Consider the following 16,391-nt stretch of genomic DNA (forward strand, 5'->3'; position numbering starts at 1 on the left):
CACCATTACAGGCCGCCTCAGCCCACTTTCCAGAGAACCGTGCAGGATTACAGGCCTCCTCAGCTCAGACCACCATCCAGAGCACTGTGTGTAGCATTGCAGACAACCTCAGACCACTGTCCAGAGCACTGTGCAGCATTATAGGCCTCCTTAGAGCACTGTGCAGCATTACAGTGAATCATAAACGCTCATCTTGCAGAACATACTAAAACCCTCCAGAGTGACTCCATGTCCCTGCCCTTTTTTGATCTACCCAGCCACCTTGAGGAATTTCAACCGAATACTAGCTACCAAGACCTTGTCAGAATTGCACAGAAAATGAAAGGGAACAGGGCAGATCCTACGCAGGTGAGCGGGTTGCAGTTCACCCTGGCGCAGCAGAGGCCAAAGCGCTCCCCTCCATCCACCTCCTTCTCTCCTTGTCCGTGTCTAGACACGGCTCTCACCGTGGGTCGCCGCCGGCGGTGTGTATACCAAGCCTAAGCCCGTCCCCCCTCCCTCCTCCTGTCAGAGGAGGAGAGTGAAGTAGCTGCCGGAGATCGGATCGGCTGTCTCTGTGTGGAGAGACTAGCCGCACAGTGACATCGCTGAGGGGGCGGACTGCACGGACCCTGCCTGACACATGTTCTCCTCGCTGTGTCTTCAACTCCTGCCTGCTGCGAACTGTGCTCCACCCGGGCGGTGCGGCTGCACATTGTCCTCTCCTCTCTCTAGCTGCCGCCGGGTGTTGTTTTTATGTACCGTAATGGAGGGGGGTGTTGTCCTGGGGGGAGTCTGTACTAATGGGGGGTTTGTCCTTGGGGGGGGGGGGGGGCTGTACTAATGGGGGGGTTTGTCCAGGGGGAGTCTGTACTAATGGGGGGTTGCCCTGGGGGGAGTCTGTACTAATGGGGGGTTTGTCCTGGGGGGAGTCTGTACTAATGTGGGGTTGTCCTGGGGGTGTCTAGTAATGGGGGAGTTTGTCCTGGGGGGTCTGCACTAATGGAGGGTTTGTCCTGGGGGGGGGTCTTCACTAATGGGGGTTGTCCTGGGAGGTCTGTACTAATGGAGGGGGTTGTCCTGGGGGGGGTCTTCACTAATGGGGGTTGTCCTGGGAGGTCTGTACTAATGGAGGGGGTTGTCCTGGGGGGGGTCTGTACTAATGGGGGGTTTGCCCTGGGGGAAGTCTGTACTAATGGAGAGGGGTTGTCCTGGAGGGGTCTGTACTAATGGGGGGTTTGCCCTGGGGGAAGTCTGTACTAATGGAGAGGGGTTGTCTTGGGGGGGTCTTTACTAATGGAGGGGGGATTCTGTACTAATGGAGGGAGGTGGTTTGTCCTGGGGGGGTTGTCCTGAGGGGGGTCTGTACTAATGGAGGGGGTGGTTTGTCCTGGGGGGTCTATACTGATGGAGGGGGGTCTGTACTGAGGGAGGGGTTTATACTTAGTGGGGAGTCTGCACTGGCAGAGGGGGGTCTATACTTATTGGAGGGAGTCTGTACTGAGGGGCGAATATAGGTGGTGGAAGGGGGGGGTGACACCATGTTTTACCTCACCGGGTGACACCAACCCTAGTGATGCCACTGCAGCTTCGGGCTCTTCTTCCCCCCTCCCTCTACTCTGCCGCCGCCTCGCGCGCAATGCTGTACTAGTGAGCGGCGCTTGCCAGCACAGCCGCCCACTATGTTACTTCCCCCGCCTTCAATATCAGCCAGGGAAGAAATAGAATAGAAAAAGGAGCGGAGAAGAGAATTGTGGGACATGTAGTCCTGAGTACTGGCAGTCCCACTGTAACAAAGAAACTGCAGCCCACACAGAATGCCCAGCTGAATGGGAGAGAGAGAGAGCCGTTGCCCTGGAAAGCTTTCAGGGAAGTGTATCCAGGACTCCAGAGGGAGAGGACAGTGCTTAGAGAATACCATCAAAGAGAGAACCCTGCTGCCCTGAAAGCCACACAGCCTAGCGCCATCCCTGGCAGAGAAAGGAATGGAGTCATTGCCAGAATACAGATCTGGACTCTACCCAGTGGAGTCGCCACAAGCAATTCAGAGTGAGCCAACTCCTGATCAGAGGAACCGTTGTTGCTGTATCGCTGGGTCAGGTGAGAGGACCGATCGGCCAATATCTACTAAAGTCCATAGGAACTGCAGTCTCTGACCATCTCCTGTATTATATCTGCAGTCTCTGACTCCTGTACTATGTCTACACTCTCTGACCATCTCCTGTAATATGTATGCACTCTCTGACCATCTCCTTTACTATGATTGCAGTCTGACAGTCTCCTGTATCATGTCCGCAGTCTCTGACCGTCTCCTGTACCATGTCTGCAGTCTCTGACCATCTCCTGTACTATGTCTGGGGGCTCTTTCTAACAGAAGCCCTCCCTGTGTGCATCAGAGAGGTTTCCCTCCAGGTCTCATTAGTGTACACTCTTCTAGTATTTTCTTTATTGTTAAAAGATCATGGGAGGATCCCAGGGTAACAAAGACTTCTTAGGGGAGCATCTCTGTGTTTGAGTCGTTGCCATAGAAACATGTGTAAAGGGGAGGAGTTGGTAAGATGACCACGCCCATGTGGGGGTGCCAGAAATATTGCTGCACCCAGGCATCTGTGACCCTAGGATCGGATCTGAAAGGGAATGTAAACCAGAGTTTTGCTTCATTCTTAGATCCAACTGATGTGTCCTCGCCACTTGCAGCAGCTACTTGTTTTGTCAACACTACTGTTTGTGAAACTCTTGTAGATGCTGTGGATGAGAATATTCAGGAACTGCTTAAAAAAGACAGAGGAGTATGTTGTAAGAAAATCCACACAGCCTCCCACAAGCTCTCATCTGACCTAGTGAAAGGTCTTAAAAAGCCAGGCCACCGCACTAATCAGCGCAAGCCATGGACCTAGCAACCACGGTCCTTGAGGGTCATGAAGAGGTTGATAAGCTAAATACTGAATTGTAAAGTTTGTGGGACAAATTTGAAAATCTACAAAGTCCCTGAGGCCATTACAGACCTATAAGGCGCCGCTACTGCTTTTTTCCAGGAACTGGCACTGGGGATCCCACTTGAGCATCTAGAATTTGACCGCATTCACAGATCTCTGGCACCCAAACCAACCGATGGCCCGCCAAGGGACATTATGATCCAATTCCATTATTATCGCATTAAAGAAAGTCTTCTGCAGGCAGCCAGGGAATGCCAAGATTTTTCTTTCCAAAGCAATTTCCTCCAATTATTTGCAGACCTTTCTCCGGTCACTATTGCCAAAAGGAGATTGTTGAAACCGTATCTGTGGATATTGCAGACCCAAGGAGTAATGTACAGATGGGGGTTCCCTTTTATGCTCTCCTTTTCTCACCAAGGCTGCCAGTTACACACCTGTTCTGAGACTACACTTCCAGTAACTGCAGCTGGACGTTCCTATCTCTCAATTGGAGGCGTCGTCTTCATCAGCCTGTCCAAGATCGTCTCAAACCCCCACAATTAATCTCAGCCTTCGCGACTGCAACGGTCACCACCGTTTACGACCTTCCATCACATCCAAGACAGCTTATCGACACTCAACCAACAGGACCCGATCCATCCTATTTTCCCAGAATCAAGACGAGACACGCAGCTCTGTACTTGTTCCAAAATGAAGACTACTTTAATGGTACACTTAGCTTGCTTATATGCAGTACACAGGTTACAGAAATCACAGGAACAATCAAACTGTCCCCACCCACACATCACACCTTGGGGGGCTTCAATCACATTCTTTGTGCCAATTACCTAACATTCTATACATGTCGGCGCTGGCCTATAATTATCATGATCTAATCACTGCACATTCCTTCATTAACAGAACTCAAACAAAACACCATCACACAATGATCTCTTCTCAATCCACATCCCTAGACAGACATTCTGTCTCCCGACAAGTACATTCCACACATAAACAGTATTTAGCATACATAATTAGAGGTCTGGTAGCAGACCTTAATTAACACCTTTACACAATGGACAATGAAATGTCTAGGAGTAGATGCAATTAACACCTTTCGAAAGAATGTGTCCCCACATTGAATAGCCAACAACTTGTGATATCTCAAGACATCCTGCAAACATGAATTATTATTATTATTAATGTCCCATCTCATGTAATACATGAATTATGATTTATTAGCCACCCTATGCCCAAAAGGGGCACAGGGTGAACTTAGACCCAAGAGTTCTTAGGGCCGCTGGCACAGGAGTATCCCTATCCCTCAAAAGTCTCTGGGTGTCACGGGTCATCCTGTTACATCTCTCCCCTTTCGGTGGGAGACTGACACAGGAGGAGACCCCAGACGGATTGACTCCGAAGTCAGTCAGTAGATCCAGTCCTCCAATGCTGGTATCCATACAGTACCCCAAATAAATTGCTCCAAACAGAGCATTACTCACCCTGCCAACCTCTGTCTCTCTCAGAGAACCTGCCTGCCGCTGGGGAGAGGCCTGGACTGGCCCTTCTCCCTGGAGTGCTTTCAGCCGCTGGAGAGAAGACAGGGTGACTGGGCTCAGTCCATCATGTTGTTGGGGATCTGGGCCAACTGGCCCCCATCCCTGGGGTATACCAGTGGAGACTGTAGTCCCATCCACTGGTGGTAGAAAATCCCCTGATGCTTGCAAAGCAAAGCCGACATCCTCATGTCTCGGTGACGCACCATTTTCTGGGGTTGTCAGTGGAGACCACAGTCCCATCCACTGCCCCAGGAACTCCCTCTTCTGTTAGTGGAGAGCAGAGGCTTGTGGCACTCTGCTCCGTTGCCAGCTCTTCTGCTGGGTCGCTTTGAAGGGAGACCACAGTCCCATCCCCCGATGTCAGCTCAAGCTGCAGTTGTGTGCAGCAGCCAGTAGCATCCTGCCCTGCTGATAGTGATTCAGCTGGGAGTAAACACTTTACCACCACAGCTTGTTGCTGGGGAGAGGGGCCAATTGCCCCGGCTCCCTGGAACTCCACTTCCATGGTGACTGGCATCTGTACCTCTCTCCTCTTCAGTTGGTGCTGCTGTGACTTCTGCTGCTGCAGCACCTCTTTGCTATAGCCAAGTGGCATCCACAGCCGCTATAACCCGGTCTATGATCTCTGGTGGAGGATTAGGTCCATACTGTGCCAGTCCACGTCTAACAGCCTGATCAAAAAACTCTTCATCGGGTGTCCTGTCTGTTATGCTGGGCCTTTCTGTTACGCTGGGCCTTTCAGATCTATCCATTTGGACAAGCTCTGCAATAATGTCCCTTCTCTTACGATTGCAGGCCGATCTGCCCCGGATCTCCAGTAAGTCCTTGAGGGAAGAGAGCTTCAGCCGTTCATACAGCGTCTCCATTGTCCTGTGTCCTTGTAGCCGTCCTTCTGCCGATGGAAACATCCCACTGCTGCCACCAATTGCAACGGTCACCTCCGTTTACGACCTTCCATCACATCCAAGACAGCTTATCGACACTCCAACCAACAGGACCCGATCCATCCTATTTTCCCAGAATCAAGACGAGACACGCAGCTCTGTGCTTGTTCCAAAATGAAGACTACTTTAATGGTACACTTAGCTTGCTTATATGCAGTACACAGGTTACAGAAATCACAGGAACAAACTGTCCCCACCCACACATCACACCTTGGGGGGCTTTAATCACATTCTGAGCTAATTACTAAACATTCTAGACATGTCGGCGCTGGCCTATAATTATCATGATCTAATCACTGCACATTCCTTCATTAACAGAACTCAAACAAAACACCATCACACAATGATCTCTTCTCAATCCATATCCCTAGACAGACGTTCTGTCTCCGACAAGTACATTCCACACATAAACAGTATTTAGCATACATAATTAGAGGTCTGGGAGCAGACCTGGATTAACACCTTTACACAATGGACAATGAAATGTCTAGGAGTAGATGCAATTAACGCCTTTCAAAAGAATGTGTCCCCACATTGAATAGCCAACAACTTGTGATATCTCAAGACATCCTGCAAACATGAATTATTATTAATGTCCCATCTCATGTAATACATGAATTATGATTTATTAGCCACCCTATGCCCAAAAGGGGCACAGGGTGAACTTAGACCCAAGAGTTCTTAGGGCCGCTGGCACAGGAGTATCCTCCATCCCTCAAAAGTCTCTGGGTGTCACGGGTCATCCTGTTACAGCGACTATCCCAACACTCTTCTCAAGCATTATGCTCCCTTCAAGAGCAACATTTCCAGGATGACATCCCTACCTTTGCCCATTAGAGTTGATTGCTTCTCCTTGATTTCCTGACAGGCTGTTTGATCGTTCTATACTATCTCTGAGCTCTAGATCGGCTAGCCCTGGCCCTGTCATTTTGTGCTTTTTATCCCCTAACCTCAATGCCTGGAGTTCTTCCTGGCCTCTTGATGTCTTTTTTTTTTTACCTTTCTCCCTTTACTAGACTTTCTCTCTTTTCCTTTTTCCCTTCTCTCTGAGTCCGCTGGTTCTGTGCTAGAAAGTACTACTATATGTCGCCTTATTTTTTCACTCTGGACTCCTCTCCAGACCCCCCCTCAGAGATTGCAGACATAATATAAGACAAGACATGGTCAGAGGCTGCGGGCATGGTACAGGAGATGTCAGAGGCTGCAGGCATGGTACAGGAGATGTCAGAGGCTGCGGGCATGGTACAGGAGATGTCAGAGGCTGCGGGCATGGTACAGGAGATGTCAGAGGCTGTGGGAATGGTACAGGAGATGATTAGAGACTGAGGACATGACACTAAAGATAAGAGAATGTAGACAAGATACAGGAGATGGTCAGACTGCAGACATGGTACAAGAAATGGTCAGACACTGCAAACATGATAGAAGAGATCAATGCAGCCTCACTGTGCCCATCATTGCAGCCCCCCGTGCCCATCATTGCAGCCCCCCGTGCCCATCATTGCAGCCTCCCTGTGCCCATCATTGCAGCCTCCCTGTGCCCATCATTGCAGCCTCCCTGTGCCCATCATTGCAGCCTCCCCGTGCCCATCATTGCAGCCTCCCCGTGCCCATCATTACAGCCTTACGCCTATCAATGCAGCCTCATTGTGCCCATCAATGCAGCCAAATTGTGCTCATCAAAGTAGCCTCACCGTGCCCATTGTTGCAGCCTTACCAGCCTCACCGTGCCCATCGTTGCAGCCTCACCGTGCCCATCGTTGCAGCCTCACCATGCCCATCGTTGCAGCCTCACCGTGCCCATCGTTGCAGCCTCAGCAGCTTCACCATGCCCATCGTTGCAGCCTCACCAGCCTTTTTGTGCCCATCCATGATGCAGCTTCACCAGTCAGTGTCTGGATTACGCATAGCAGGCATGACCCGCTGTGTCACGGAGCAGAGTGTAAAATGTTTGGCTGCGCTGTGACAAAAGTCCCGCCCTCCTCCTAGACCAGTTCATGCGAGACAGAACATTGCGTCTATCATACGAGCTGGTCTAGGAAGAGGGTGGGACTTTTGTCACAGTGCGGCCGAACATTTCACGCTCGTCTCTGTGACACAGCAGGAGATGCCCGCTATGCGTGACATGTAAAAAGGAGGGGGAGGGGTAGGAGGAAGGGGAGGGCTGCAGCCACAGCTCAGCTCAAAGCAGCCCCAGGGCAGGCAGCCTCCCGGGAAATATCCCGGTAGGTCAGTCTGGCCCTAGCTGCTGAGCATTGACACCGGAGTCATCCGTACGTGCCTCAGTCATCTGAAGCCTGCTCTGTCTCCTGTTTGCACCCCCCTCCTCTCCCACATCTGCTCCCTGCCTGACAGCGCCCGATCCTCTCCTGCCCTAAAAAAAAGTATTTTTCTTCTATATTTCCCTCTATAATATAACACTAAGCTCCCTAGTGCATGTCATTTATAAAAATATGCTGTATAATTACTTCAGAGCGCCTTTGGGCACTCATGTGACTGCCCGCCGATCTCCTCTCCTTGTCTCGGCTGGCATCAGCGGGGGTTTCCCAGCACCTCTCCCTGCAGCTATCACATCGGGAGAGGAGACCAGTGGTCAGTCAGCTGAGCGCTCTGAAGTAAGCTATTATACAGCATATTTTTATAAATAACTTTCACTGGGGAGCTTACTGTGATATATCAGGGAACTATAGAAGAAAAAAATTTACATTAACAAACACTTTAAATAATGCATTACAATTTAACTATATCCATTCGATTTTTAGATGACTAAAATGAGTTTCAGTCGACTAAAATGTACTGGAGATTTTAGTCACCTAAATACGTCTAAAACAATTGTAAATGACTAAAATGGGACCAATACTAAAATGGCATTTTAATCAAGACTAAGATTAAAACTAAATTGAAATTTGCTGCCAAAGTTAACACTGGGGCCAGCACAGAATCCATGGGGGGAGGGCTGTGTTTGACTCCCTAGATCCAGCCACGCTGAACTCAATGCATGTAAGCAGCATGAGGTGGGCAGGATTCTAGACGGCCGTCACTGAGGTGCGAGGTAAACAGCCGTGCTCCCCCTGATCTAAAGAGTTCTCAGTCACCCTTTATTTAAGATACAATAATCTACAATATATTAGTTTGAATACAAAAAATGAGAGGAATAATCTATACAATTCGTAGAAAGAACTTTGAGGTGAAATTTTACTTTCCCCTGCAGTGGCTTTTGGATGAGTCTTAAATGCCTCTAGGTATATAGATTAAATTGACTTATTTCTCTTAAACCATGTCTTTTAATTTTTGTTTTGCACCAAGTTTCAGAGACACCTAACCTGGTAAGTTTGTGAGGCAAATCACTCAAGAAATTGATACCAAAATATTGAGCATATGTTGCATGTAAATAACAGGGCCTTTAGGTATAATGTAAATGTATTTAAAAAGATGTTCAGATCAGCTGCAGCATAAGTATGCTGCAGCTGATCTGAACATCTTTTTAAATAAAACATTTACATTTATACATTTTATGCAGGTGTGCTTGCTTATTGGGTGAGGTTTACTCAATATCCAATATTGACTGGGTGCTGAATGCATCAAAACACACTAGGACTGACACTCATATGTGCTACTGCTTAAATTCATAATAAACTCAATTTTTTTAATTGTACCTACAGGTAAGCTTACAATCAGGCTTACCTGTAGGTACAATGAATAACGTGTACCATTTAGGAGATCTTCACATCGGCAATAGCCGATGATGTCACCCGCGCATGCGTAGTAACGCTCTGCATCCAGTATAGAATGCAGAGCGATGTGCCGTTGTTGGGGCTCCTGTTCATATACCTGAGAGTGGCGTCACTGCGGCCATTTAAAGAACCAGAGCTCGCAAATTCAGAAAGAAGACCAGATAAAGGTGAAGGGCCGGAAAGCAATGACACGGCTGTTCTGTAGAGCTCCGTGCTCAGGTAAGTCTGTCATAATGTGCTAGTATGCAGTGCATATAGGTACATTATGAGTTAAACATGCAGGGGGGCCCAATTATTTTTATTCTTGTGGCTGTTTACTACTGCTTTAATGATGCATCTGGTTTCTTGATGTGCCATTAACTCATACATTTTTTTGTTTGTTTCTGCATCCTTGGTTAGAAAAATTTCCACTAGGTGACACCTGGGTTATTACCTTGTGCTAACCTTTATGCTCTCTTCATATTCATTATTTTAAGGACATACTAGGGTGTTGTTTGTTTTCCAGTCCACAAAAATTATGTGTAGCACCCTCTAGCTGACAGCCAGGCCTGGGTTAAATCTGGGTCAGAGTTGAGTGGCTGAGGAAGGCTTGATGACTCGGCAATCAGCACCTCTGCTAACGCCCCCTGCTCTCTGGAAGCTTGAAGAAGGTTCCAGAAGTAGAGGGAGAGTTGAGGGTCCCAGCCAATCCCCAGCAAATATGGTTGGCAGGGGAGAGGTACCTCATAAATACCTGAGTCATGCCAGCAGGGGCAGTAGGGTGAAAGATAGATATGGAGTGCTAAGGAGGCTGTCTGTGGCCCTTGAGGGTGCCCCCTAGTCTGGGGGGTGACCTGGTGCTCAGGTGCTGGAGGAACTCTCTACAACAGTGTTTCTCAACTCCGGTCCTCACGTTGCCCCAACAGGTCATGTTTTCAGGATTTCCCTCAGATGAAACGGCTGTGGTAATTACTAAGGCATTGAAATGGATCAAATCACCTGTGCAAAAAAATGGAAAGCCTGAAAACATGACCGGTTGGGGCACCTTCAGAACTGGAGTTGAGAAACACTGCTCTACAACATGGAGGAAACCTTTCCTGGATGCACTGGAGTGTGATGACAGCGGAAGAGTCAGCATGCCCGGGAGACCTCCGGAGGAGTCAGCCAGGTGGGCCAGTGAGTGAGCCGTCAGAGAACTGGAGAGAGAAAGTGTCAGTCTGGGAGGACTGTGGAGAAGTAGCCAGCAGGGCTGGTGAAAGGGGCAGCTGCAGCGAGGAGGGCTGGCAGTGCCTGAAGAGGTAGTGCTGGGATGGTTGTTTGCTGGACACTGAATTTTTGTCACATGGCTGTATTCTGGACACTGAATTTTTGCTACACATCTAAATGGGCCTCAGGTTCCTGCCTGTAAAGGGCCATTGCTAAAAATCTGACTGAGTGCTTTGTGTCAGATTAAAGTGGTGGTCCACCCAAAAATTTAATTTCCCCTGCCCCCCCCCCCCCCTCTGGTGTCAAATTTGGCACCTTTCAGGGGGAGGGAGGAGCAGATACCTGTTTAATAAAGGTGTTTGCTCCCCTTTCCCATCAAAAGATCGCCGCAGTATCCGTAGCGATCTACGCAAGGTCCAGTCCCTTCTCCGCACCCCCACTGTTTTTTGGGAGAGACACGAGTAACAAGACGGCAAGGAAAATGTGGATAAGGGGGCGCTAGTGAGCCAAATACATATTCAAAATTAATCAAAGATATACAATTTGATACATAAAGTGCATGTGCAATGATAGTAGTAAAAAACTCGTGATATAATAAAGGAAAAAGGTGTGCAAGTACACACAACAAAAGTCCATATAGTGAAATGAATGATCTATTAAAAGTCCATAGAGATCTGGGTTTTCACTGTGCCTGTGGTAAATAAATTAGTAGAATTCCACCTTCACCGATCTAAGACACCCAAACGTGTGTAAACAGATGGACCCTTACCGCATGGAGTTGACCTAGTTCGTTAGAAAGAGGTCAAATACAGCTTAATTGTCACCTAAGGACAAAAATAGGAATGCCTGGAGTTCCTGCTGGTCAGCTGGTATGGAGCGTCATAAAATATAAAAGACACACAACAGCAAAACCTACAAAACCAACAAATGGGGGGGGAATGGAGGGGGTGGAAAGAACCCTACAAGATTCCCCCAGCCATCACCAAGACTACTATAGAAAAACTAGACCAAGAGGTAAAAGAGGGGGAGCCAGAAAGAAAAAGGCCTCGGGACAACTAGATGAAGGGATCTTTAATCTGGCAGAAGTTGAACTTTCAGAGGCAGAAATACTAGTTCTCTCCAAAGGCCTTAAATTTGCCCCAAATAAAAATATTGACAAATTTAATGTTTTCTTGGATATTGAAAAATTTGTAAGAAAACTTAATATTAAAAAAACATTTTTCGCACCAGGTTAACAATTCAACCCAACCATCCTCTACCCTCTATCAACACAGTGGGTTAAAGAATAACTCTTTTTTAACCCTAGTAAAGGTACACACCACCATATAGAGGTCTTCAAGAATATGGTTCAGGACAAAGTCAGAGAAATAGAGGTTAACAAGAATATTAGTAACAACAAAATGGTGACAGAAGGTATTACAAAATTGGAACAAAATAAAAATATAGTAGTCCGACCAGCGGACAAGGGAGGAGGGGTAGTACTGCTCAAAAAAGAGGATTATTATGGAGAAATCCAACGTCTTTTGAGTGATACTACCACCTATCTACCCCTTCCAGGAGACCCCATGATTAAATTAAAAGAGAAACTCTCATGTTGGGTCAGTGATGGTGTGTCAAAAACCATTCTGACCCAAAAAGAAGCAATGTACCTTGTTCCAAAGGTTCCACGCACTCCTGTCCTGTACATTGTCCCAAAGATACATAAACATAGGACCAAACCTCCTGGTAGACCCATACTTAGTGGGATCGACTCGCTTTTTGCTAGAGTCGGAGAATATTTGGACATATTTTTGCAACCCATGGTTCGCATAGGCAAGGCCTACCTGCAAGATAGTAGGGAACTTATTAAGTCTTTGACCTCTGTCACAGTTACAGATGTTACCTGGTTGGTAACTATAGATGTCGAATCTTTATATACTAACATCGCACAATCTGATGCCATTGTGGCAGTGACAGAGGCCTTTCATAAGAAATCTACACTGCAGGAGGCCCAAATTGTTTTTTTGGTCCAGGGACTTTTATTAGCCATGGGCAACAATTATTTTTGGGCGCTGAACCAGTTTTATAAGCAAATTAAAGGGGTTGCTATGGGGGCTCGTTATGCCCCCAGTGTTGCCAATCTAGTCCTAGATAAATGGGAAGAAGAAACCATTTTCAAAGAACATGACAAGTCTTTGACTTATTATAAACGGTACATAGATGATATTTTCATGTTATGGGAGGGGTCCCAGGAATCTCTTGTTGTGTTCATATCACAAATGAATGTCAACAATTATGGTCTTAGTTTCACAGCGGAATATAGCTTGTCATCTGTGAACTATCTAGACCTGACCATTATGAAAAAAGACAATAAAATCTGTACTAAAACCTTTTTCAAGACTACCGATAGAAATGGTTACGTTCCAACTACCAGTTGCCACCATCCCAAATGGTTGGGAGCAGTCCCCAAAGGACAATTCATGCGCATCCGCCGCAATTGTGATGAAATCAGCGACTTTGAAGAACAGTCAAACCTGTTAACCAATAGATTTGTTGCGAAGGGTTATTCATATGCAAAATTACTGGACATCAAAAAAGAAGTTAGAGATATGGATAGGAGTACGTTACTAGAATCTAGACCCAAATCTCCTTTCCAGGGTGAAATCTCTTTCTTGTCCGGGTTTCATAGACAATTCAAGCATGTGGAAAAGATCTTTAAGCAGTTCTGGCCCATCTTATTAAAAGATAATGATCTAGCCAAAATATTGCCTCCTAAACCGAAATTTATTTATCGTAGAGCCCCTGGTCTTAGAAATAGAATAGCGGGTAATGTCCCTGACCCTCCGGAGAGACCCCTCACCTTCCTGGATGGTTCCGGGTTTCATTACTGCACGCGCTGCAGATCCTGCAAATCTACTAACAGAAAAAATCGTAAAATTACCAAATTTAGCTCTGCAGTTACTAAAGAAGAGTTTTCAATTAAGCCCCTGATCACCTGCCACTCTAAGTATGTAACATATGTCTTAGAATGTCTGTGCACCTTCCAGTACGTGGGTAGGACCACTAGAGAACTAAAAATTAGGATCAATGAACACGTAGCCAATATCCTTAATGGTTACCCCAACCATAGTGTGTCCAAACACTTTGACTTGTTCCACAATAGAGATCCCAGTAAATTAACCTTTTTTGGTATTGACAGAATTACCAGCCATTGGAGGGGCACCCACCTCACCAGAGCGGTGTCCCAAAATGAGACTCAGTGGTTGCATCGCCTGAGGACCATGCGACCACTGGGTCTCAATATCGAACTTGATCTGAACTGCTTCCTGACCAATGAATAGCTGTTATTGGAGTCCTTTAAAAGATCAGTGCATTTAAATATATATATATGTATTTTTTAAATAATTTTTTCATATATCTATATTTTTTAAAAATATATATTTTTTTAAACACATACTTTTAACTATTTTAGAATTAATTCAGTTCATAATTTTTAATTCGTATATATTGGTATATTGCAGGGATATGCAATTAGCGGACCTCCAGCTGTTGCAGAACTACAATTCCCATGAGGCATAGCAAGACTCTGACAGCCACAAGCATGACACCCAGAGACTGAAGCATGATGGGACTTGTAGTTTTGCAACAGCTGGAGGTCCGCTAATTGCATATCCCTGGTATATTGTATGTATAATAAATAACATAATGTAATTGGTGTCACCCATGCATTAGATACCAACGTATTATTCTTTGATTAATATATTCCATTGATACTACATATGGCTTGTACTACAGCTTTTATTGTATACATCTATTGCCTAGTAACCGAGATTGAGGCTTTCCCATTGGCTATTCAATCTGCCTTGGCCGCCCATTAGACCTATTTAATCTCGTCTATTTGCGTGAGTCTAGCGCGCTTCCTGATGACGACATAACTTGAAACGTACGTCGAGGCGACACGCAGACCACGCAAAGTAAACTTCCGGTCCGGCTGGTTTCTCGGCTCAAGCGAGGTGAAGCGCACGCCGTAGACTCTACCAGCGCGGACATCATCCTCTCCATATACCGGGCACACGATCCGCTGCTTCACATAGCCTCAAGCCTCAGTGCCGGGATGCGGGCACCGCAAAAGTAAGCCTCCATTCGGCATTTTCTATGTTTTAACTTTTAATAAACAGTATTATACGATGGCGATATCTGTCTTTTATATTTTATGACGCTCCATACCAGCTGACCAGCAGGAACTCCAGGCATTCCTATTTTTGTCCTTAGGTGACAATTAAGCTGTATTTGACCTCTTTCTAACGAACTAGGTCAACTCCATGCGGTAAGGGTCCATCTGTTTACACACGTTTGGGTGTCTTAGATCGGTGAAGGTGGAATTCTACTAATTTATTTACCACAGGCACAGTGAAAACCCAGATCTCTATGGACTTTTAATAGATCATTCATTTCACTATATGGACTTTTGTTGTGTGTACTTGCACACCTTTTTCCTTTATTATATCACGAGTTTTTTACTACTATCATTGCACATGCACTTTATGTATCAAATTGTATATCTTTGATTAATTTTGAATATGTATTTGGCTCACTAGCGCCCCCTTATCCACATTTTCCATACATTAGATTCAAGTTTGAATTTTCGTGGGGAGCAGCTTTATTCATTTATTCTTTTATTTACTTATTTTTTTGGCGCGAGATCCCTTACCCCAACAAGACGGCAAGGACCACTCAGAACGTGTGGCGCGACTCGCGTATGCGCAGTAGGGAACCAGGCTGTGAGGCCGTAAGGCTTCACTTACTAGCAATGCTGGCACCTCCACTCGGAGTTGGGGGGACAGGTCGACTTCGGATGAGGACATCGCAAGCGCCCTGGACAGGTAAGTGTACTTAGTTTAAAAGTCAGCAGCTGCAGTATTTGCAGCTGCTGACTTTTATTCATTTATTTTTTTAGGTGGAATTCTGCATCAGTGTGTTGGCTGACGTTCTGCAAGCAAGTTGGTGCTGGGGGAAGAGAAGGAGTGTATATAGACTGTAGATAGGAGAAGTTGTTCCTAGTCAAGTGGGCATTCCATAATCTCCCCAATCCCTATCCAAGTGTGAAAACAAAGTGCTGGACTGTTTTCTGTCTCTGGAAGACTGTGAAGATTTGGTGTGTCTGGCTGTGCAGGGTGGGAAATCCCTTTTTACCTGCGGCTCCTATGTGAGGTGCTCTACATATGTGTTGTATTATTTACTGGGAGGAAAACAAGTGTGCATTTTGCTGTGGTATCAAATAGCTGTACGTGTGGTTATCCACAGGGCAATGGCCATCACATTTCAATATGACTTGTGCTTTAAAGCACGTTAGACAAAGATAATGCTTTCTTCTTATTATTTGTGTTTTTGTTTGTAAAACATTGATTAATAATTTTTAGTACTATAGGCATACTGAGAATAAAATTGTATCTTTTTTAAAGGAGTTAAGAGAACACAGTGAAAAGAAAAAGCGTACACGGGAAGAGGAAGAAGACACAGAAGGCTCTTTTGGAGTGAGAAAAAAAATTGCCGGAGGAAAATTGAAAAAAAAAAAAATTCACTGACTACAAAAAACTGAAAAGAACAGATTTTTGAACATGCTAGTAAACGAAAATTTTTGTAAAGGTGTCCATAAATTAAGTTTATATGTATTTGCATATTGAAAAAAAGTATATAAACAAAACTCCTTTTGCACTCAGTGTAAACAATGTGTGAAAATTAACCAGACAAAATAAACATAAAATTAAAACACTGCACTCTCTAATGCCAAGATAAATGACAGCAGAATAACTATACAAATATAGGTGTGTGCTGTTTCTGTAAATTAAGTCTCAAATTTAAATATGTGCTAAAAACGCAATGGGGTTGATTGACAAAAAAAGATGGAAGTTGATTTCTGGTTTCTAAGCACAGCTGCATCAGATTTTGCACTCCCCAGTTTTAGTAAAAGCTTAATTGAACATGCTGAAGTTACACTCACCGGCCATTTTATTAGGTACAATATAAGAAAAAAAATCCAGCATTATGATGTTTCAACAATAAAACCTATACAATTTTATTAGATCATCCATTAAA

The 16,391-nt window shown here is 45.6% G+C and overlaps 1 protein-coding gene across 2 annotated transcripts in view; it reads left to right on the forward strand.

The window, feature by feature from the left end:
* Nucleotides 1–16,109, forward strand: part of DDX47 (DEAD-box helicase 47) — a 502,328-nt gene extending 486,219 nt beyond the window's left edge. For both annotated transcript variants that reach the window (XM_040359586.1, XM_040359587.1), the window contains one exon: nucleotides 15,758–16,109. In XM_040359586.1, coding sequence (XP_040215520.1) covers nucleotides 15,758–15,880 — 123 coding nt within the window. In that variant the 3' untranslated portion in view covers nucleotides 15,881–16,109. The remainder of the gene's footprint in view (nucleotides 1–15,757) is intronic.
* Nucleotides 16,110–16,391: the final 282 nt, after the last annotated feature.

Source organism: Rana temporaria, chromosome 7 (assembly GCF_905171775.1).
Source record: "Rana temporaria chromosome 7, aRanTem1.1, whole genome shotgun sequence".
In the NCBI taxonomy this organism is placed as follows: domain Eukaryota; kingdom Metazoa; phylum Chordata; class Amphibia; order Anura; family Ranidae; genus Rana; species Rana temporaria.